Below are 22,886 nucleotides of genomic sequence, written 5' to 3' on the forward strand. Positions count from 1 at the left end.
GCCCTTTTCTTCTCTGCTATCCTCTCCCTCTTTCAAAACAACACTTGCACTTATTCACAAGGAATTCCTTTATTCATAGGCAATTCAAATCATTGAGGGATCCTATCTGTGCCTGTTCTTCCAGTGGACTCTGACATACAGGAGGCAAGCTACTCTTTGCAGAACACAGTGCAGAACACAGATCTTTGGATCTGCACACCTCTGTTTCAGTCAAATTCAAGCCAACTGCCACCTTATGCCTAGACATCCGAGCTCACCTGCCAGGATCATGTGGTGGATGGGATGCTATGAAGAGGTGATACAACACCTGTCTCCACCACCGGCCTAAGACTTTGGGGTGGGTTGCAGGAGGCCTTCATGGCTAGGTCCTTTTCCATGAGGACCCTTGTGAACTAAGAGACCCCTTAGAAGTCACTGCAAAATCTCATCAGTTCCAGGACTACCCAGGCTGAATGCAGCATGGCAAAGCATGGCAAAGGGTTGCCCTGCAGCACTTGTGTCTACTATGCAGGCACGGTGCTGAGGAACAGCAGGCAGGTGAGATTCCTATGGTGCCAAAGAGACTGCCTGCACTCGTTGGAGCAAGGGGGCATCTCTGTGTACACCAGGCATTTTCAGACTGTGAGGACGTGTAATTTCTGCTGTAAAAAGCTCATACTATAAAGTGACAGCTGAAAGCTGGCATCATGGGATACAAAGCCCAGGGTATGCAGGCCGTATCTCGGGCTGCTGAGTAGCAATCCTGCAGTAAAATGGGTTATATCTCATCTTTCTCTTCCTCTTCTCTCCCTATAAATTTTATCCTGCACAGCTCAGACAAGCACAGATCTGCCAATGTAGTAGCAATTAAAATGAAATGAGGAAGTCAATACAGGCTAACCTGGAGGGAAGACACTGCTCTTACTGCAAATGCACAGAACTGCTGGGTGTGCTAGGTGGCTCTATCTGGTTCTGCAGCAGGCACCTATCCTGAAATCATTTGCTGTAATAGTTTTAACTGTTGTTAGTGATGCATGAGAAATGATTTTGGCTGGTCCCTTCCCAGTCATCCATCATCTTCCTCTTCCTTCTGCAATGACACAGGAGAAAATTGCAGCTCCAAGAGGGATCTAGCTATGCCTGGGACACTGCTAATGACAAGCAGATCTCATCCAGCTTTTGGGGTTTTGTCCAGACATCCTTTCTAGCGCTAAACCAGATCTTGCCTAAACCAAATCCCCTCACACATTTTCCCTCTGAATGTCGGGAGCCAAGGACTTTTCTATTCTCACTTTACAAGTTTTAAATTTTTCAGTTAAAGAATGATAATTTAAAAATGGGTTTCTAAAAACAGATGTCTCTGTTTTTCAGTTGCCCATGCAAAATACTCAACAGTCTCTACTTTTACTGTAGCCTTCAGCTGAATTCAGGATCTTTGCAGGCTAGACCTCAAGCAACTTAGCAAATTGATTGTCAGTACCACCCAGCTGGCAGCAGAGTACTGGAACAGTGCTCAGAAGCCCTCCACACTGGCCACGCTCTTGGGCTGTGGATACCTGCAAATGGTCATTTTGACTAATTTTGCAGCAGAGAAACTGTTAGTGGAAGAGGCAGCCAGCAAAGCCAGTGAGCCCCATATGTTACGAAGGCAAGTGTGTTCTCATTGTCCTCTGGCAAAACTGGTAATAAAACTCATGTTCATGGTGTGTCTGGAAGCTAGAGCAGGGACAGATGTGTGCAAGCATCTTGAAAGGGAAGAAGGTTATCTACCTGCCACTGGACAGGGAATGTACATCGACATTACAAACACAGTTCCCTTTTCCTCCTTCCAGGAGGAAGCTCCTTGATAGCAGCACAAGCATTTATTCAGCTGGTTTTGGATCTTTTAGAGAGATGACTTAGACAACAGACAGAACACATCAGAAAAACCACTGAAGTAATTAACCAAATGAACCTCCACAAAGCAACCCAAACCCAAAAGAATGAGAAGCCCACATACAGCAAGACCTCTTCTGCCATGGCAAGATCACTGCTCATAAGCAGTACAGAGAAGGCAGCATTACACCTGTCACCTGACCATTTCAGATACAGACAGAGGCACCAGAGGCAGCATTATACCCGTGGGAAGGGGTAATAGTGGCATGTCCTGGCAGCACTTGCATACACACATAGCAAACAGCTGCACCTGAGTCACTCCGGGTGCTCAAGCTGGCTTGGCTAAAGTCACAGATGTCATCTCTTCATTTACTTAAAATCTCTGGTAGCAACCCCCAAGACTCAGTTTCAACAAACCAGTGGATGAGGAAGAGAGGCCTGTCTTTGACCTTCTTTAGCAAAGTCCCCTGTCTTGCTTACCAGAGTGAGGAAAACACTTTCAGACCTGTAAGAGCATGCTCGACTTCCTCAGTTTAGCCCAAGTCCTCCCCTGACTTCCAAGAAGCAGGAGTAGGTCCTCTTGTCCTTCAGCGTATATTCCCAGAAACAGCCAGTAATGGCCAGCACTTCATTACAGAGGGACTGGAGAAATTTATCATAACAAGGCTGGCTTTAGGGGATGAAATCTTCCCAGCTTGTGAGGGCATATGAGTGTGGATCTCTGACTGGAGGCCTGTCTCCAAAAGGTGTAAATGGGCCACAGAACCCAAGTTCTGAGCGGAGGGGTTATTTTTAGAACACCAGGACTAAACAGAGTCCAAATCTGGTGCAAGGTGTCCAGTGTCAGAGAAGACATCATTTCAGTTAACGAAAAATTGCTCTCCAATTAACACCAACATGAGGACGGTCACTTAGCCCCTCCCCTCCCAGAATACTTGTGCTTGATGTCTGTGTGGCGCTGTGTATTGAATTACCAAGCAGCTGCTCACCCGTGTTTAATTAGCAGGTGTGAAATCAGCGATGTCGCACGGAGGAGGAGGTGATACAGGTGCTCGCCTGCGCTCAGGGGGCGCCGGCGGGTTGGGGATGCGCGTCACACTGTCATCTAGTGGCCGCTGTCCACCTTGCCTGCGGGCCGGCAGCACAGCAGCAGCGGCAGCACGATACAGCAATGACTTCAATTCTGCAAGGCTGAAACCTTAGGTAGGCTTGTATCTCAGGTCATCTTCAGGGACAGCGGAGCACCTCGTGGAGCACAGAGTCCTAGCCTGCACGGAAATTTCATAAGACAGCCGATGTAGGCGCCCAGGGATCCTGAGGTGGGGTCTCTAGCTAAATTTAGTGAAGCTTCTATTAGCTCTTCTTGGCAAGCACTTACAGAAACCTAAATAAGTGAATGCACCCTCAATTTTGGCAGACTTGTCCCACCTCTCCGTAAGTCCCTCATTACCACAGCACTGCATGAATTGGCTGCCAGCACTTGGGAAGAAGTGTTCTGCACGGCCGAAAGTGACGAGAAACTCCCCTGCTTCCCTGCTGGAGGATGCTGCTACAGCAGGTCCAGCTGAATGGCACACTCCTAATCTGCCTCAGCACAGCCAGACAGCAACTGATAGAAGCACTTTGCGCTAGCTGAGGTGATTTTGCACTGAATGGATCAGGAAGGACTTGCACACTGTTTTGTCAGACGATTTGCAAAGACAGTAAGCTGAAAGTCAATAATGGTTTAGACGGACAGAGCCAGACCAAGGCAAGGACATCAGGCTCTGATGAAAGCAGGCATAGGACAGGATTTCATGTACTTTAATAATGCTCTGTCATCCACTCAGTGTTCCAATTACACTGATTTACAAGGGACAGTTGAACCAATAGTCCTCCATTTAGACACAGCTCTTCAGTAACAAAATTGTACACGAGAGTCACACCACTACACACTATCAGAAACAAGTTACATTTTCTTGCAGGGAAGAACCCATTAGGACAAATCACTGTGGTGTTTCCCCTGATCAGATGTTGCAGGTTAAAGTCATTGCCTACAGGTTAAAGTCATCTAAAACTTCCTACTATAAGATCCTCCTCTCTACAGCTCAAATGTTTAGTCAAGTTCCTTGAAAAGAAAGATTTTGTCTCAGACACATTAAAATTAAAGGCTTGGTAGCCGCAGTTGCAACCTCGCTGGCTCAGCCATCGTTTTTCTAGCTCTGACAGCTCAGTATTTCTGTGTACAGCAGACTACCACAGAACTGAGATGCCTTTGCAAGAGAATTTGAGAGCTTCCTTGCAATCCAAATGACAGTAAACATTTGAAAGAAAAAAAGGAACATTTCTGTTACAACATGACTTTTTTTTTGTTGCTGTTGTTTGTTTTTAAGCTAAACCCCGGTGTTCAGCATAGGATTTTTATGATTTGTTTGGTTACACATTTGTTCTACATGAGACAATGTTTTTTCTGTTAAGAGTATGTTCTACACAGGACAATATATTTTCCCTGTTATGTATCTGGTTATTTCCTCATTGGTAAACTTAGCTCAGAAGTGGCATTATCTTTGCAAGTACCACCCTGCTTGCATAACCAGTATAAAAACCTACTAACTTTGTCAGTAGATAGCTCTTTAATGATTACTTCGACGTCATTTTCAAGAATAAGGCCATAAGATGACCACACCCCAACAAAGCATTTTGTTGGAGGAATCCTACTGTTCTTGATACAGAAGATTACAGGACTAAACCTAAGCTCTTCCCTCAGACCACGAGTGACTAAGAGGTCACATTCCAAAATACACTGTCCCAGTGGACACCGTTCATCAATCCTACATTGGGATGAGTTATTCTTGCTGAAATTCATGCAAGTGTCTACAAAGAATACTCTGCTTTATTCCAAGTGTCCTCTGAATCCTGTTTGTGAAAGACACGGGAACACCATATACGGAGGAACAATTCTGTTCCCTCCCCACTGATGTTTATTTTAAAGACTGCATTTCACTGTTGTATTTCTGAGCTTTCTTGACTGGTAGTGGTAAATACATTACTTTGTCCTGAAGACCTTGAGCACCCTGTCTGTTCAGTACTCTGTATTTAGTACAGCTTCAATTAGGGACAACTCATAGGGGTAGAAACACACACTTTTTCTCTGTGTTGGAGTTTCAAATGTGTTAAAAGCCCCCCAGACATGCAAAAAAAAAAAAAAGCATGCAAAGAATGCATTGAATTAACATATTTCAAATGTTAAAAATAATCTCTACTACTGTTGAATTACAGTAGCAGCTTTTAATGTTTAATGTCAGAAAGACAGATTATATTATGGAATAAATACCAGCATTTGTTTGTTCCCTTTACGATCAATTCCAATGAAATGTTTCATATCAGACAAGCACTCTATAAGAACACAGTTTACAATAACTTTTTCCTGAAAACAGAGTAGATGTGGTTTTCTGGTGCAGGTATAGACATCCTTCGCAGTTCTGTACCGCAGGTGCCTTCTATCCTTCACAAAGGGGAGGAAAAATACTCCTTGGCTGAATATATGCATGGGAAAGATAGGAAAAGGTACAACAAGGTTAAGACATCTCATGCAAAGAGGTCCCAAATAAAGCCATTCTTTCCCTTCCAGTTCAGAGAAGATACATAACATTACCAGTTAATCTCCTGACCTGTGACTTCAGTTCGATCTGGTTACAAAGGGTGAATAAAAACATTAAAAAAATCAGATTTTCAGCCGTCTGAACAGAATTCCAAGAAAAAACTAAGCAGATCTTCTAGGATCCTCAAAGGATTTTTTCCTGACTGTGTAGATGAGAATTCAAGACTCCACTGAATACATCAAGTATTCAACTGAAAGTTTCCAGGTTAAGAATACTCAGTGCAAAAGACACCTCACAGTGATAGAATCCAATGTCCGTGAAAGGGGATATTTTATCTCTACTAGCATCTGAGAAGAACAGACTACACACACATGAAGACCAAAATAAACACACTAAAAAAACTCAGACAAATGCTTTAAGTTATGTTTTTATTATAAAATTACACTTGGAGTTAGTTGCATATAATAGCTTATGCTGACAGTGTTGCACAGCTGCTCCCACAAAAGGCAACAACTGCAGGGCCTGCTTGCACTAACCATGTTACTTTATATCCACTACAGCTAAATTAACTGCAGTCATTACTGCATCTGATGAGACAGGGTTAGGAACCACAAGTGGGTAAGCCAGGACATGAGAAATTTTTTTGTGCCTCAAAGAATCACAGAATAGCTTATTTTGGAAAAAACCTCTAATATCAAGTCCAACCATTAATTGAGTACTGCCAAAATCGTAGGTATTTTTAGGTAGGAACTAAAACCTTTACTCAGTACATTTCAATAATTAAGCCTGAATACAACCTGGGCCAAAAGATTCCTAAAAAAACCTGGACAACTTTATGGAACAGATCCTGAAGGAGCTGACTTGGAAAGATGCCCTCCTTGATCTGCTGCTTGTCCACAGAGTGGATCTCGTTAAAATGGAGACTGGTGGCCTCTTGGCCACAGTGACCATGAAGTGATTGAGTTTAAAATCACTTAAAATCTCCTTGACAGGAAGAAAAGTGCCAGTAAACCCTCAACTCTGGACATGAGGAGAGCAGACTTCAGGCTGCTCAGGGAATCAGTAAGTAAGGTCCCCTGGGAAAATGTTTTTGCAGGTGCTGGGGTCCATCAGTGCTGGTCACTTTTCAAACATCACCTCCTAAGGGCACAGGAGCAGCAATTCCCAAACACTGGAAGTCAACCAGCTGAGGCAGAAGGCTGGCTCAGTGCAGCAGGGATCTTCTCTTAGAAATAAGGCAAAAGAGGAAAGTCTATGCCCAGTGGAAGCAAGGTCAAGTGACACAGAAAGAATTCAGAGATGCTCCTTGCCACTGTAGGGAGAAAATTCATATAGCCAAAGCTCTGAGGTTGAAGGTGCCAGAAATGTGGGGGACAATAAAAAGCTTTTCCCAACACATTAATGGCAATAGGCAGTATAGAAATATCATCAGCCCGTTACAGGATGAGCATGGTTGTATGAGTTGGGTTTCAGAAAGGGTGCTGAAAAGCACCCAGGGAGATGTAGTTCCCAAGTACTCCCACACACATGGGCAGTGAGATGCCCTTGGTGACTGGTCAAGGGAGTCATATGTTACTTTGCACCCATATATATAAGGTGTTGTCTGACTTGAATAAAGAGGATTCGGCTGTGAACCCCCAAACTAGCCGGGTCTGTGTGGTTTGTATTATATTAATATGCTTTATCTGGCGCCCAACGTGGGGCACAACCCTGTATCGGGGATGACTAGAGACTGCCTTGTAACAAGGAGAATTACAGTAGCGTTCGAATGAGTTTGTTTTAAAAACTTGGAATGCTTTTCTCTGAAAAAAAGTCAGACATTGTAAACCGAGCTAAAAGCAGGCAGAAAACGTCATTAAACAAAGGACATGGAATACCAGTGCAAAAAGATGACTGGGATATCGCGTAGCAAAGGACTGTGTGGAGCTCTGAGAATCTAAGTATTGTGCACATGAGAGACCTGGCAGAGCAAAGCTTTGAAAGGAGAAAAGCTAAAGCTACAGAGAACTCAAGGTAAGCAGCCGGCATAGAAAGTTAAAATTCAAAGAAAATGACAGAAATAACTATGCAGGATTCTTTTAAGTAGAATCCTTGGTGTGACTGCTTGAAAAAAAATTTGGGGAGACTGCTCAAGAGAAAGCAGAGGTAGAAGATGCGGACACTTTAAAAATCTCACATACAACTCCCAGATTTGTCCATGGAGCAAAACTTTAAACCTTTTGTTCACCCCACGAGCCCTAACAGACAAAGGACTCCACCAAACATAGGAGCAGACACGGGGGTGGGGTAGAACCGTGTGCAGACAGAGGTTTGCAAACCTAAAGGACCTAACAAAGGACTTGGGCTGGGTTTCACACAGGCAGGAGCGAGCACGGGGCACGGACTGTGTGACTGTTAGGGAAAGACAGACCTTGAGTCCACGAGGCACTGCCACACTGCAGCCACGTGGTGGCCACGCCACAGCTTGGGAATCACCACCTTGCCCACGGACAGCTTGCTGAGCGTCCCAGCTTGAGGAAGCGTGCTTAAAACATGTGATCCGGTACAGCTGCCAGACATGATTACCAGAAGTGACAGACTGAGAAACATACAACTAATAACCTCTACAAAAACCCAAGCTTCGTGATTTAAATAGAGACATAATAAAAATTCTAAGTGTGCATGAATGAAGATGAATGAAGTGGCCACTTATGTATGAGTGTGAAAAGGTAGCTCATCATCATGGCTAGGCTTCATGAACGAAGATTTGGGAAGGGCTCTACCCACGTTTGTTGCAAGCACATTGGAAAAGGTAGCTACCTTGGTGCGAATGAATGAGAGAAGCTGTGTGGACATGTATATGCTTCATGTGCCCTGAACAAACAACACTTGCATCACCTAACACTTGCTCTCTAAGGGCCCTTTTCTTGAAATGGAGTTGAATTTCTCCTGGTTACCAATTACACGCAAGCCCTTGGGGAAGTGAAAGTCAATGTTTTACCCGGTTATGCAAAAACCCTCAGGTTAATAAAGTTGTTGTTTATCCCAAATACATACAAACCCTTAGGAAATAAAAGTTCAAATTTATGTCAAGCAAGTTTCAAGGATAAAAGCTCAAATAAGTAAGTTTGTTGAGAGACCAAAGTGGGCAGTGAGCTGAGTCACTGTGATGCAGTGCTGATTGTTAAAGAGGGTTAAACAGTTTAAAATGTACTGTTATATGCAAAGTTCTGTATTTCCTCATAATAATAAAGAGGGGAGCTGGGTTTCAGGAAGGGTGCTGAACAGCACCCAGGGAGATGTAGATCACAAGTACTCCCACTCACATGGGCAGTGAGATGCCCTTGGTGACTGGTCAAGGGGACATGTTACTTTGAACCCATATATATAAGGTAATGTCTGATTTGAATAAAGAGGATTTGCCTGTGAACCCCCAAACTAGCCAGGTCTATGTGGTTTGTATTATATTAATACGCCTTAGATGGTCACCTCACACACAGGGGCAGAGACAAGGCAAAGCTGTTTAACACATTCTTTGCCTGTGTTCATCACGCATGACAGACCAAGGGAGGTCTGCTCAGTGCCCTGAGTGGGAGGACCATGACTGCCAGAATGACCAACTCCCAGTCAAACCTGAAATTGTGTGGGATCTGCTGCTCCAGCTGGATCCTTACAAATCCATTGAGCCTTATAGGTTTCATCCCAGAATCCTCAAAGAGCTGGCTGATGTCACTGCAAAACCTTTCTCGATAATTTCTGAGTGATCTTGGGGAAGCCACAACTCAACTTGAAGCTGGCAAATGTTCTTCAGCCGGGAGGAGACTGAGGGGAGAAGCCTGCAACTTTCTCATGAGGGGAAGAGGAGGGGCAGGCACTGATCTCTGCTCTGTGGTGACCAGTGACAGGACCCAAGGGAATGGGCTGAAGCTGTGCCCAGGGAGGTTTAGTTTGGATATCAGAAAAAGGTTCTTCACCCAGAGGGTGGCTGGGCACTAGAACAGGCTCCCCAGGGCAGTGGTCACAGCACCAAGCCTGACAGAGTTCAAGAGGTGTTTCGATGATGGCACATGGTGTGACTCTTGGGGATGGTCCTGTGCAGAGCTAAGAGTTGGACTTGATGATCTTTGTGGGTTCCTTCCGACTCAGCATATTCTGTGATTTCTTGACTGCACCTAGAGCTATCACCAGAAGCAGCAGTGATCCAGGACTATACAGCACTCTGCACTCCTCTTTCATTGCAACATCTCACTGGGGGAATACTACACAGGATTTTAAACGAGTTTATGACTCTACTTAGTATTGCTTTAGAACGGCTTGAGAGCTTAATACTGTTTTCTTCCATATTCAGTTACTGTGGCTTATCTGTCAGTGTGCTGGTCTGTTCAGTGCCTGAACTGTGCTTGCTCTTAAGGGACCTTCCAATGTATCTCCAGTATTCCTTTCGAATGGTGTCTTTTTCTTTAGCCAGAATTTCACACAACTATGAAAGAAAAATAGAGAGAGTGGAATGTTATACCAAAAGCTTACAGAATCCTTGTCTTTATAAAGTGCATGCAATATATGTTTCAGATAGTATTAGAAAAACCTTTGTCAATAACAGTATTTGTTTTATTCACTGGATTTATAACTGTCGAACAATATCAAACTGATGACAACTCCAAATGGTAGTCAACCAGTCTGACACTGCACAAAAATCCCTCCAGTTCCATTTCAGTCTCAACAGTTTCCTTGTGACTCCTTTCCATGCCTAGGACTTGTCATCCACCCCAGCCTATTCAGCCTATAGTATATCACAATATATTTCCTGAGAACCTTGACCGTCTTTTCGTGATCCAACAGGTGTAAACCACTTGATTCCAAACACTGGAGGATCATCCTGCTCTTGAATCTTCAGTACTCCTAATGGACAGACAGGAGAAATCCTGTTTCTGTTTTTTCTCAGCAGATTGTCCCAAAAGGGCTCTCCATGCAAGTCAGTAACCATCTCTCATGATATGTTAAGAGCTGGTGCTATACAGACATTGCTACATGTTTGTTTGGATTTTTTTTATTTTGGTTTGGGTAAGCAGTCATGTATATCCTACTCACAGGATAGGTTTTGTATATTTTACATGGTATGAACACTGTCTCCAAAGGTTCTAGTAAATTCTCTTTTATATGCAGATGACATTGCCTTACTCAGTGAAATGGAATCGAGAAATTAGGAGCTTGGATGCCTAAACAGAGGAAGAAATCAAATTCAGTGAAATAGTATAAAGGGGACATAAATCTAGGAGGTACAGCTGCACTTAGTTACAATCTCCTCCTAGAACACAACAAAGGGGAAATGTTGAGAAAGAATAATGTTGGAACACAAAGACACCAGGCAAAACTGCAGCTCAAATTACATCAAGCTCCAGTCTGTCCCACAGTGAACGAAAAGTGTAATAAAAATTACACTACAAACGGCACCAAGGAGTACCCAAATATGAAGCACTGGGAGATAAACAACATTGCTAGAAGTAATTTATTCTCTGTAGGAAATGGTGCCTGACGTTTGTTACTGATGTCCCCAGTGCCTGCTGGCCATAAGCTAATTGTGACAGCTTTCTCAGAGAAAGCTAAGAAGGGCAAAAGGAGTTTGAGATTGTTTGGATACAGATACTCTGAGAAAAAAATCATTAACCTACAGAGAAGAGAGTGAGTTCATGCTACAAAGTTAACACTAGAAACCAATTGTTCAAACCTCTTCTTTCTTCTGCAAGCAGTATTAGAAATCTTCCTTTACTACCAGGCGAAGAAAACTTACAGTGATTCTGTAACTGGTGAGTTATTATTTAAATTCATGAGACCCTTGTGATTGTGTGGCTTTTGTGTTCAACTCTTCAGAGACCATTGGTTTTAGCAAGTAACCTTTTTTTTATTAAAATCAACCCCATTTTGTCAGGCAGTAAAACCAGACAGCAAGAGATGTCATTGCTGAGAAGCAAAACCAAGCCCTCAAAACGTACCTCCAATGCCTTGTTCAGTGTTTCTTCCTTGTTATCACACTGGTTTTCAAGCATATCTTCATATATGTCCACGAGGAAGGCAATCAGATAGGGTGAACTATGACTGGGCTGTAAATTCAACAGTTCCTCTAACAGATTTGGATACTTAGAAAGACCACGATCCTGCAGAATCCTAGAAGAGAGGTTAATAGGCTTGACACATGATCTTGACCATGAATCTGGTGTGAATAATTGCATTTTTGTTATGACTCCTTTGCTTGGAGATCAGTTTTTGAAATCAGGGTGCAAATACAAGTAAGGCAGAAGGTAAGCAGCATGCAGCACTAGGACAGCTTAATGTTGTATAAGCTAGTACAGTTCATGCTCGACTGAACTGAAGTTAGACTGAAAGCATGTTCCTTAATTCCTACTCTATGCTCTTGAACCTACTAACATTACAGTCAAGATTTTAAAAGCAGAAGTACCTGCAGTCCTCCTACAAGAACTACAGGGTTAGAAGCCTAGTGGAAAGTTACAGAGAAATGAGGTTAATGTAGTAACACCTTGTGTCAGTATTTGCCTGCTTGCTTAAGCACACTACACTAGGATGAACAGCAACAAGTTCTCTTCAATTAAGAAGCAGGCATAAGACACCTTATACAGATATTCTCTTTGCCTCACAGAGAAATAGACCTCACCCTTTTAAATAGTTCCAAGCACTCTCATTATGTGGCACTGCTTTGATCATCTCAAGAGTGTACCTGCAAGAAAAAGAGAACAGGTCATGAATGCAACCAATAACAATACAGTTAGAAACTACCTGGAAGTGCTCAGAAGATTCCGAATACATCCCTCTAGTCTATACTTCAGCCTTTTTGCAGATCATGTCAGCTGGGTCATAGATCAAAAATGGCTCACAATATAATCATCAGAAGTCTCAGAGAGGCAGACACTGTGAAAGCTGTTTTAAAATCTGAAGTGTTCAATTCGGTGGGCTTTATACAATAATTAGCTGGTTCTCAAAATTATTAGCAATAACACTAAGAAACAACATAATATACTCTCCTGATATGCTAAAGGAATAACTTGTGTCTTGATGCTCAGAAATGGTGAGGGGCTGAAAAAGGCTGGAGTAACTGAAGATCAGGGTGAGCTATGTTAGTACGACTGCAAGTGGTATGTTCTGTACCTATTTGCAGAACCTTTTTCATGAGGCTGCACTCAAGCAAACCCATAGAAAGGCAGAGCTTGAGCTTTCAGCTCACACAGCCTTCTGCAACAGTTCTTTGAAAGCAGCAGTGAGGCAACTGCTCTAAAAGTGAAGCAAGGAAAGGCACCTCCCATACAGTCACAAAGCCGCATTTCATCTCCACCAAACAGACTTTACCTTCTGCCCTTTCCCAGTATAACCAGGCATTCCAACGATTTCCAGAGACAGCAGATACTGACAAAAAGTTACATCAGGTGTACCAGAAAAAGAATACCCCAAATCCTAACTATTTTTTAACATTCTGCAGTCACTAGGACAAAGACTGAGTTTACTGAGCATCAAGTAGCCCAACTACAGTTCTATAATGATATCTGTGAAGTCTTAAACCTTTGACAGTCTGGTTCTTAAGATGGGATCCAATTATCTTGAACAGATCAAGGGAGGATGTCCCATCGAACCTCTCAAGAGAAGAAGTTGAAAATATCCAAGTCTAAGTCATGGAAACAGTTCAAAGTTATAAACTGGTAGAGAAGTACAACTTGCAGCAGGTTGCAAAGACAACCATGAAAGGTGGTGAGGCCTGGGATCCCCTAAAAAATGTACTAATGGACATATTCAGAAATTCAGTCTTTCTTCTGAAGAATAACTCCAAAATATTCCAGTTCCTTATTTTGATTGCTTGTCCACATTAGACAAATATCTTCTTGTAACTAATAAACCTGACCAGCAGGACGAGATACGAAACCTATATAAAAAAAACTTCTCTTACCATCATGAGTAGCAAAATACATGTCTAGAAGCCCAGTTTGCCTTCAGTTAGAAATATACCACTCAGAAACAGTGAGCTCATTTTCCTCAAAACTAGCCAACTCAGAGAGGTAGTTGTCTTTGTGCCAACCACATACCCCTGAAAGCTCCTTTCTTTTTCCAGCTCCATCAAATTCCTCACAAAAGGCAACTGCTCTTTCTACAATCCATGTCCACATTACATTTAAATCATTGTGGCTACTGTACTACTGAAACAGCAATTTAGTACAACACAAAGAGTGCCTGTCATTCCAAGCTTTCTAGGGGTAGGATACTAATGAATGGCACAACTTAAGTGGTTCCAGTGTCACGGATTTTCTGCAGGTTTTCCCACTGTAGTCAGTTGATCATAAAAAGCCAAAAGTTTTGTTTGAACAATAAACAGCAGGTTGGGAGAACAGATTTATGAGAGTAGCTTGCCCAGGGTAAGCAGAGCTTGCTTCAGTCTGACACTTGATCAGCTACCCATGACAGTGAACCTCAAAAGCGCATGAAAAACAGGAAACACAAGCCCATGCAGACTGTCCAAGTATTCCTTTGCTTCCATGTAATGGAGAACTCTTAATGTGAGCCTGAATAGCATAACTAACCGGACTTCTCTGTCTAGGACTGCTGGATCATCGTAGCCAGTGGTGTTGAAAATGACAAAGTGTCGTTGGTTCCAAACAGAGTTGTTTCTCACATCTTCTCTCAAAAGCTGGTCTACATATTCCAGTTCATTGTCCCATAATTTGAACTCCTATAGAAAGGGAAGGAAGAGAGGGAATCACAATCAAAAGTTTTTATCTTTTTAAAATTAAATACATGATCCTTGCTCCTAAGTTGTCTGAACATCAGATATAGAGACTTTTCTTGAAGAAATCAACACAAAGTTCAAAATAAAAAAATAAGGGTGCACTAAGAACATGCTACGCCATTCAGTGGCACTCAGAAGTTATTAGCTCATCATTAAATTCACACACATAACAGTAAGCAAACAACAGGGCAACTTTTTGACCTCACTTCCTAAAAGGCAAGTTCACAGCTAACCCCTACCACGCACTAAAAATGCAGTTGCTTTTCCCCCTTCAGCCTTAAGAAACAAAGTGCCAAATGCAATTCAGGTTGTATTTAAGAAGCGAAACTCTACAACCTGAGCAGGTTATTTAAGGAACCAATGAGTTCTGTGGATATACAATACCTGAATAACCCACTGTCTGTGTTGCCATGCATGGTAGTTTTTGGCATCTTGGTTAAGAATGTCAGCTATGAACTCAAGCTCTTGGGATGGATCCTGCAGCCACTCCACCAACACTCGTCTGTGATGCCTGATGACAAGAGGAACAAAGACTAAAATTTTTTTGTGAACGTGTGGTCTGTATTAAAGCAGCATACGGCAACTGTTCTGCTCAGGAAAAAACCCACTAGTTAAATATTTCAAACTAAACACACCAAAGCATGTCACTTGGCTCTGAGAAATGTATGATGTCTACTTCTATTACAGTAAATTCTACCTACACGTACACATTGGCCAAACATCTCATGTTAGGCAAGTAATGTTCACCTGAAGTAACCTATTTTCACTTTTAACACTCATGGCCAAAATCTTTAGCAGAATAAAATCTTCTAGTACTACATAATTTTCACCAGCAATATCAACATTGCTGTTTTGCCTATTCCCATTCACTTTGGAGAAACCCAACAACAAGCAAGCAAACTCCAAGACACAATAAAAAAAAAATACTAATTTCTATTTGCCTCTTTGTTTGCTTTTTCACAAGTCATTTTTTTCATGTCAGACTTATTTTGACAGTTTAAAAATTTAAATTAACAAGAAAACAAGATTTGTTTAGCATGTTATGAGCATATGTTTAGAATGAATAGCTGAAGAGAACTTTGAAGTGATGCAACTCTATTTAACTCCTCTGCTACTGCCACTGCAGCAGCTCCAGAATGCAGCTCTTAATAACTTTTAGGACCAATGGTCACAGCTTATGGACAACTGACAAAGCAAAAGTTAATTGCAAAAATGTTACAAACTGAAAAGACTGCACGGTTTTACCAGACTTGGTAGTTCTTTGGCTGATCTTCAATGATAGCTGTAATATACTTAAGTTCCTCGTGGAGATCTTTTCCCAAAGACTGCAGGAGGACTCTCCGGAAATGCCTGTATAAAAGTCAAGCATTTGAACACTGCAACAGGACTTTCCTAAAATTCATGGAGGAGAACGCAGAACCACCTTTGTTCACAGCTCTTCTAATAGATATCGAGTTAAAAATAGTGAAAAAACTAAAACCAGTGCAAAAACCTAAACCATATATCTAGTTCTGTTGAAGGGCATTCAATTCTTGAACAGTGAAGAACTGGAACGTGACTGGTTACAACAGTTTGTTACCTAAGATTCTAGCAATGCTGTTTCAAGTTAACATGTCTACACACACTAGTCTTTTTGCCACAGAAACTATGACTTCTGTGCTTAAAATAATGTAAACTTCCTGATTTTGTGGAAGTTAGTGGAATAAAGATGTACAAGAGGCACTTGTTGGCTTTCGCGAGTTAAGAGGACCTACTCTGAATATCAGAAATTCACTGTTTATTCATTACCTATCTAAACAGTAACCTGACAGATCTTCTAAAATTCACTATTTAGTAAGTATAAACTTATTTGCTATCATGCTTTTATGCCTCTTCTTGAAGTCAGCTGAGGGTATCTTCAGCATTTTGCCAAGGCCACATTATCAGATAAGTGATATAATTTTAAACTGCAAAGTCCTTTTTGTGGCCAACCCTTGATCTTGACTGATAACATCCCCAAAGCCAAAAAACCTCACTGAATCAAAATGAGACACGGAAAATACTGAACAAAGGCTTTCTTTGGAAGTTCACCAGAAATCTACAAACTCCTCTGTGTAAACTCAACTGGTCGTGGCCTTATTGGACTAATAAGATATTGAAGACATAAGAGGTAGGCAATCAAATGACCACAGAAACAATCCCAAGGTGATTACCTACCATACTGTGTAGTTTGCAGCGTTTAACTCAATGGCATCTGCTGTTAGCTTGAAAGCTCTTTCGCTCCTCTCATCCCGCTGCAGAACAGCCCGGAAGTAATCGTAGACATCTCGAACTAAACAGATAACAGCATCTTATCCAAGGCTGTGAAACAACGGCGCAGTGGGCTGACCCTGGCTGGATGCCAGGTACCCACTAAAGCCACCCTCTCACTCCCCTCTGCAACCGGACAGAGCAGAGACAAAAAAACCGGCTAAGGATTCATGAGCTGAGATAACAGCTGGGAGAGGTCACTGACTGATCGCCCTCACAGGCAAAACAGACTCAAAGTGGGGATGTTAAGTGAATTTATTACTAAGAGGGTCAGAGCAAAAGACTGAGAAGTAAAATAACCTTAAAAACACCTTCCCCTCACTCCTCCTTCCTTCTGTGTTCTCCCTCCTCCCCCCCAGTGGTACAGGGGGACAGGAATGGGGGTTACAGTCAGTTGTTGTTTCTGCTGGGGAAGAGGAGTCCTTCTCAGGGAGAGGAGTCCTTCCCCTGCTCCCGTGGGGTCCCTCCACAGGAGACAGTCCTTGAACTGTTGCCATCCCTCAGGCAGCAGCTCTTCCCAAACTGCTGTCCCGTGGGTCACTCCTCCATGGGGTCAGTCCTTCACCAATGAGCTGTCCCAACATGGGACCCCCACAGGGGCCACAAGTCCTACCCAGGAAAAACCTGCTCCAGTGTGGGCTTCCCTCTCCAGGGGCTGCAGGTCTCCAGCAGGACCCCACTCCCTCTTGGGCCTCCCACGGGGTCACTTCCTCCTTCAGATATCCACCTGCTCCAGCATGAGCTCATCCATGGGCTGCAGGGGCACCTCTGCCCCACCATGCTCTGCCCCACGGGCTGCAGGGCCTCAGTTCCAGTGCCTGGAGCACCTTCTGCCCCTCCTTCTGCACTGCCCTTGGTGTCTACCTTGTTGTTCCCATGTTCTCACTCTGCTCTTCCCTGGCTGGAATTCCTTCTGTGCCACAATCTTCTTTTCTTAAATATATTATCACAGAGGCATTACTGTCACTCCTCCTTGGTTCAGCCTTGGCCAGCGGCAAGAAGCCCGTCCTGGAGCCGGCTGGCATTGGCTCCACTGGACAGGGGAAGCTTCTGGCAGCTTCTACCAGAAGCCACCCCTGTAGCCCCCCCACCCATCAGACCCAGCCACAGAAACCCACTACAAATGGCCTGATTAGAGGGTAATGTTAATAATCCTTTGAAGTTATTTCTTGTTTTGTGTACTTGAAATATACCTCTTTGAAACAGTAGCTACATATTGCTCTGACAGCACTTTCGACTAAAACCTCTGCATGACACTAGCCCACTGAAAAGCTGCAAAAGTATGTTAGAAATACACCATCTGAGTAATATCCAAAACAATCATAAAAGTTCCATGCTGCCTACTCACCCTATTTCTCCAGGCGCAGGAGTTTCACATCCCACTTTCACTTGTGGGCTGGAAATGCCTTATGTCATAAAACCACACTATCTGCTGTGTTACCTCTTAAACCATAGGATTTTAAAGGAGTACCTCGGCTATTAACATCTCAGGTGAAGATTCACCTTCAGAGAAGCTTGGTGAAAACATCACATGCAACCACCATAACACAATTGTAGAAAATATTATCCAAAACATGAAGTCTTGCTTTAACAACGCTATGGGTAGAAGTTTTCAGTGATGAACATACTTAAGACTTACATTTTTCACTGTAGATGATCTGAACAACAGGATTTGGCCCATCATTTTGAGGGACAGGTTCAATATCTGCCCATTCCTTCCTGTCCCTGTAAATACATGTTTTTGTCGTTTTAATGTTTCTAATTAATGCACAAAATGCTACGTAAACGATGACACACACACACAAACAAACACGTGTCCAGAAATACATCCTTGTTCCCAACAGCTGCTATTATTGCCACTATTGGCTATAACACAGACCGGTATACAAACAGGTAAAGGTGTTCCAACATAACAAGGACATGGAACTGTTGGAGCAAGTCCAGGGGAGGGCCACGAAGTTGACAAGCGGGCTGGGGCTGAAGAGAAAGATGCATGGAAACCTCACAGCAACCTTCCAGTACCTAAAAGGGGCCTACGGGGAAGCCACAGAGGGACTTCCGTCAGGAATTGTATAGTGATGGGACAAGGAGTAAGGGGTACAGACTGAAACAACGTATATTTAGGTTAGATATAGGAAGAAATTCTTTACCGTGAGGGTGGTGAGACAATAGAACAGGTTGCCCAGAGAGGTTGTGGATGCCCCAAAGCCGGGGGCGTTCAAGGCCAGGCTGCATGAGGCCTTGAGCAACCTGGTCTACCGGGAGGCGTCCCTGCCCCTCCCTCCGGCTCCCCGCGTCCTCCGGCCCCCCGCAGCTCCGCCCCACCCGCGCCCGCCCCGGCCCCTGGGCGGCCCGCGAGGTCCGCCCCCGGCCCCGGGGGCCGCGGCTCGCACCTGTAAAGCAACGTAGCCGGCCGTCCTCCCCAGTCCTCCTCCTCCTCCAGCAAGCTTGCCCGAAGCCGCCCTCCGGCTCGCCGCGCCGCCGCCGCACTCCGCGTCCCCTCGGGCTGCAGCTCGGCGGCCGCCGCCCTGCCCCCGCCCTGCCCTCCGCCGCATGGACGCGCCGCCCGCTGCGGGGCCCGGCTGGCGCCCGGGGCCGGGCGGGGCGGCTCGTCGCCCCTACAGCGCCGCGGCTGGCGCGGAGGGCGGGCGGCGGGGCCGCTGCTGAGGAGCGGGGACGGGGGGGATGAAACGCGGACCCTCCCCTAGGGAAAGCCCCGCTTTGTTCCCACACCGGGAGCTTCCGTAAGGGAGGGAGAACAGAAATGCCGCGGTTTCGGGTTCAGGCTTTCCCAGCAGGGCAAGGCAGAGGAATCTGGGCTCTGTGAAAGGAGAAACTAGAGGGGGATTTGAAACAGGCCGTTCTAAACAAGGGGGTGAAATTGGAGGGGGCAGCAGATCCAGCGGGAACTGGGGTCGTTTAGCCTGGGGAAGAGGGGGCTCAGGGGTGACCTTATCGCTCTCTACAGCTGCCTGAAAGGAGGGTGTAGTGAGGTGGGGGTCGGTCTTTTCTCCCAGGCTACCAGCGACAGGACAAGAGGCGACAAGTCTCAAGCTGGACCAGAGGAGGTTTAGGTTGGACATTAGGAAAAATTTCTTCATAAAAAGGGTGATTAGGTATTGGAATGGGCTGCCCAGGGGAGGTGGTGGAGTCACCGTCCCTGGAGGTGTTTAAGAAAAGGCTGGATGTGGCACTTGGTGCCACGGTCTAGTTGCCATGACGGTGTCAGGGGTCACAAGTTGGACTGGATGATCTCAGAGGTCTTCTCCAACCTAACTGATTCTGTGATCCTCTGATGTGATGTTGGTCAGCAGGACAACTGAACAGAAGACAGTCGTCAGGAAAAGCAGCTGGCCCAGCGTTACGGGTTTATAATCCAGGGCATGCTGATATGCTTTAGTGTGGAGAGGATTAAAGACAGGCAGAGCATGTGCAGTACTAAGGGCTGGATTGGTCCTGCATATTCAGGGAGGTGGGAAGTCATTCCATGTGTGGTGGAAATGGTTCAAGTCTTTAATTCTGGGGCGCTCAAGTTGAAAGGACTGTTGTGTGTGTCACATGTTTTACAGTGATTTTATGGAAAGAAGAATGGTGCCACAGCAACAATGAGGGAGTATAAATGCATGGCTGCAAACTGAAACACAAGATCCAGGACGAGGAAGAACTGGGCCTGCAGGTGGTTCTTCTGTCACAGACAGCTTTGTCTCCTTGGAAAGTCACTTGAACTCTGTGCTTTCCTTGTCCCTCTGCCTTTTTTTTCTGCCCTATTTTTATGGTGCACTTGGGGACTTCTTTTGTTCCTGTTCCAGGAGGTTTCTACAGTGACTCTTCGGAGTGGATAGCGTGGTTGTTGCTTCTGGGTGTTACAGCAATATAGAGTATAGCAATATCATAATGGAGGGTAAAGACCAGAGCAATTTACAGAAAAGCTACTCTAGGTAACAGGACTATGAATAGAACAGAAAGGAAATGGACACCTCTAGAGACAGAGAGGATACCCAGCAATATCTAAGTGAAAGAAAAAAGTTCTAAAATGCAGAACACTAAAAAAAAAAGAGAGGTAAAACTAAGATGGGCATAAAAAGAAACACAAAGTATACTATAAACCTATCAGACAAAATGTATACATATGAATGAGAGAAACCTCAAAGGCAGTAAATCCTGTTTCGTAAGAGACAGAGCAGAAAGAAAAGCTGCTGTTCCTGACCCATGGAGAGAAAAGTTGCATTGCGAGTTTGTTAAATACCAACAGCTCTCCATGGACAGAGGGCACTTGAGACACAGATCTTTAAGAAATCTGGTTTATTAGCTCAGCTGTTTGAGCAACAGTTGGGGTTTCTTTTGGTTGTGCTTCCTCCAGAATGAATATGTAATGTGCCCCTGCCAGTGTTTATGCTGGTATCATCTTTGCCAGCTATTTAACATTGGTTACAGACAGGCCAGATCCTGCAATAGGAGCATATTTCCTCAGAGTGGCATAGCAGGACAAGGAAAAAAAAAAGAGCTTCTCTAACGCCAGCCACTGGATGGAGCTGGTCCAAGAATACCTTACTCATGGCATGGGGCAGATAGCAGATAGTACAGCTATCCCACTGCCCTAAGCACTAGCTTCTGCATTTTCAGTCTGAACCTGTGGGTTGTTGGATCTGTGGACTGCTTCTAAAGGCTTGAGGGACAGTAACTGACAAAGTCAAGCCTGTTGAAGGAAGCTGAAATGTTACAAACAAGTTGTATCCTCATGAGAGCAACTTAGGAGTCTGCCAACTAAGGAAATGTGAAAGCCAAGATTATGACTGAGTTTAAAATTACAGGCCAGACCAAAACCTAGTGGGTTCATAGCAAATCCCTCCATAAACTGTACCAGGCTTCTGATCCATTTCCGACCACTCCATTAAATTTACTGAACTACACACTCATTGTGCCATGAAGTCTCATCAGTCCTCACAGCCTCTGGGCACTCTGAAAGCCTTAGTCAGGCCTGCAAAAGCAGGATTCTGCCTTTGCATGGATCTGCTTTACAAAATAACTCTTGGGGATTCTTGCTGCATGCCTCATGGCTTAGAGCCAGTGGAGATCGTCATGTTATAGGTCAAATATCTGTAACTACACTTCAAAGACAGTATTAAAACCCCACCTGAAAGCTTCTACTTAAAAATATGACTCCAGCAGCTAGAACCTTTGTGAGGAAGCAATTAATAGGACAAGAGCCGTGATGAATCACTAAACAAAGACTGGAAGAAAAGTAAATCTGCATGTCCCAGCATTGCAGTGTCAGTTGCTGGTTTTCATCTTAGGAGGAGCCTGGTAGTTCAGAGAGAAATCAGAACTCTGTGGTGCAGTATGTGCAGCAAGAGGTGCTCAAAGGTGCTGCTGGCAAGAGTAGCTGTGGTGAAAAGGGGGACAGAGTTGGTGTGGCAGGGGTCACTGAGGGCTGGATTCAGGTTGTCTACTGGGTACACTTCTGAGCCTCTCAAGAAGACTATAGGCATTAGCCACCCAGAGTAAGGAGATGAGCTGTGTACATAACATTTGCACAGTTTTTATCAGTCATGATTTCACACTGAGGCACATCAAGTGTCCCTTCTGCCTCCTCTGGAATTCTTGCTTCTTCCACTCCCTCAGGTAATCACCCCCTTGCACCTCCCCTGCCTGCCACATCTGGTTTAAAAACTGCAGACACCTCAATTTCAAGTGTTTGTGTATAAATACGAGTACCTATGAAGAAGTGTATAGGTATCAGGTATTTCTGCATTAATACAAATGTGTAAGTATGAGATAGAAGAATTACAAAAACAAACATGTATCCGCATGCACGTCCGTATCACGTGGATAAATACGGCCTCTGCCCTGGGCTAGCAGAACCAGCCCGTCAGAGTAAACATCTACAAACAGCAAACGGTGCATAAAGTGGCTCCCAGCCGCAGGGAGCCCCGAGCGGGCAGACAGGACCCTTCCCCTGGTGGGTACGCACGGCCCCGCGGGTGTTACAGCCTGGGGCTTCCAGCAAGGCTGGAAGCAAGGCATGGTCTCAGCTGCGGGATGCGTGCCGCATCTCCGCGCCAGAGGGACGAGGGATGCGTTCCCTCGGCCAGCGCGGGCCGGCTCTCCTGGCTCTTCGGGGCTTCCCAGCTGCCATGACGCATTCCTTTTTCTGACCGCCCGCTAGCTTCGGGCAGACAGTCTAAAGTCTCCGTCAGTCTCTTTTACAACCAGCACTGTTGTAAAAGAAAATAAAACCGCAAAGAGCGCGACTGTGCGAACAGCTGTAGGAATAGGTGACAGGGGCCGGATTTATTTTGGCGATCGTGTGAGGTCCTGCAGTGCGGGGTTTGCAGAACAGCAGCCGGGCGGGTGGAAGCGATGGCGCTCTCAGGCCGATTAGCCCTGCGCGTTCCCTCTAC

At 44.6% G+C, this 22,886-nt stretch overlaps 2 protein-coding genes across 3 annotated transcripts in view; one reads left to right on the forward strand and one right to left on the reverse strand.

Moving 5' to 3' along the window:
- Positions 1 to 9,476: 9,476 nt before the first annotated feature.
- FNTA (farnesyltransferase, CAAX box, alpha) lies at positions 9,477 to 19,040 on the reverse strand. Its single transcript, XM_029965458.1, has 9 exons — positions 18,811 to 19,040; positions 18,125 to 18,243; positions 16,393 to 16,507; positions 15,442 to 15,546; positions 14,581 to 14,707; positions 13,991 to 14,139; positions 12,082 to 12,144; positions 11,405 to 11,576; positions 9,477 to 9,894 (listed from the first exon to the last, which is right to left on the reverse strand). Exons 1-9 carry the CDS (start codon positions 19,038 to 19,040, stop codon positions 9,763 to 9,765), a joined length of 1,212 nt encoding a protein of 403 aa, XP_029821318.1. The 3' UTR covers positions 9,477 to 9,762.
- FUT10 (fucosyltransferase 10) overlaps positions 18,536 to 22,886 on the forward strand; it is a 16,657-nt gene continuing 12,306 nt past the window's right edge. The window contains exon 1 of one of the 2 annotated variants that reach the window (XM_018086163.2): positions 18,536 to 18,609. The gene's annotated coding sequence lies outside the window, so the exon portion shown is untranslated. Of the gene's footprint in view, positions 18,610 to 22,384; positions 22,445 to 22,886 lie in introns of those variants that run through there. The other variant, XM_018086164.2, reaches the window with a different exon arrangement.

This window comes from Manacus vitellinus, unplaced genomic scaffold (assembly GCF_001715985.3).
Source record: "Manacus vitellinus isolate BGI_N305 unplaced genomic scaffold, ASM171598v3 scaffold_9_pilon, whole genome shotgun sequence".
NCBI lineage: Eukaryota > Metazoa > Chordata > Aves > Passeriformes > Pipridae > Manacus > Manacus vitellinus.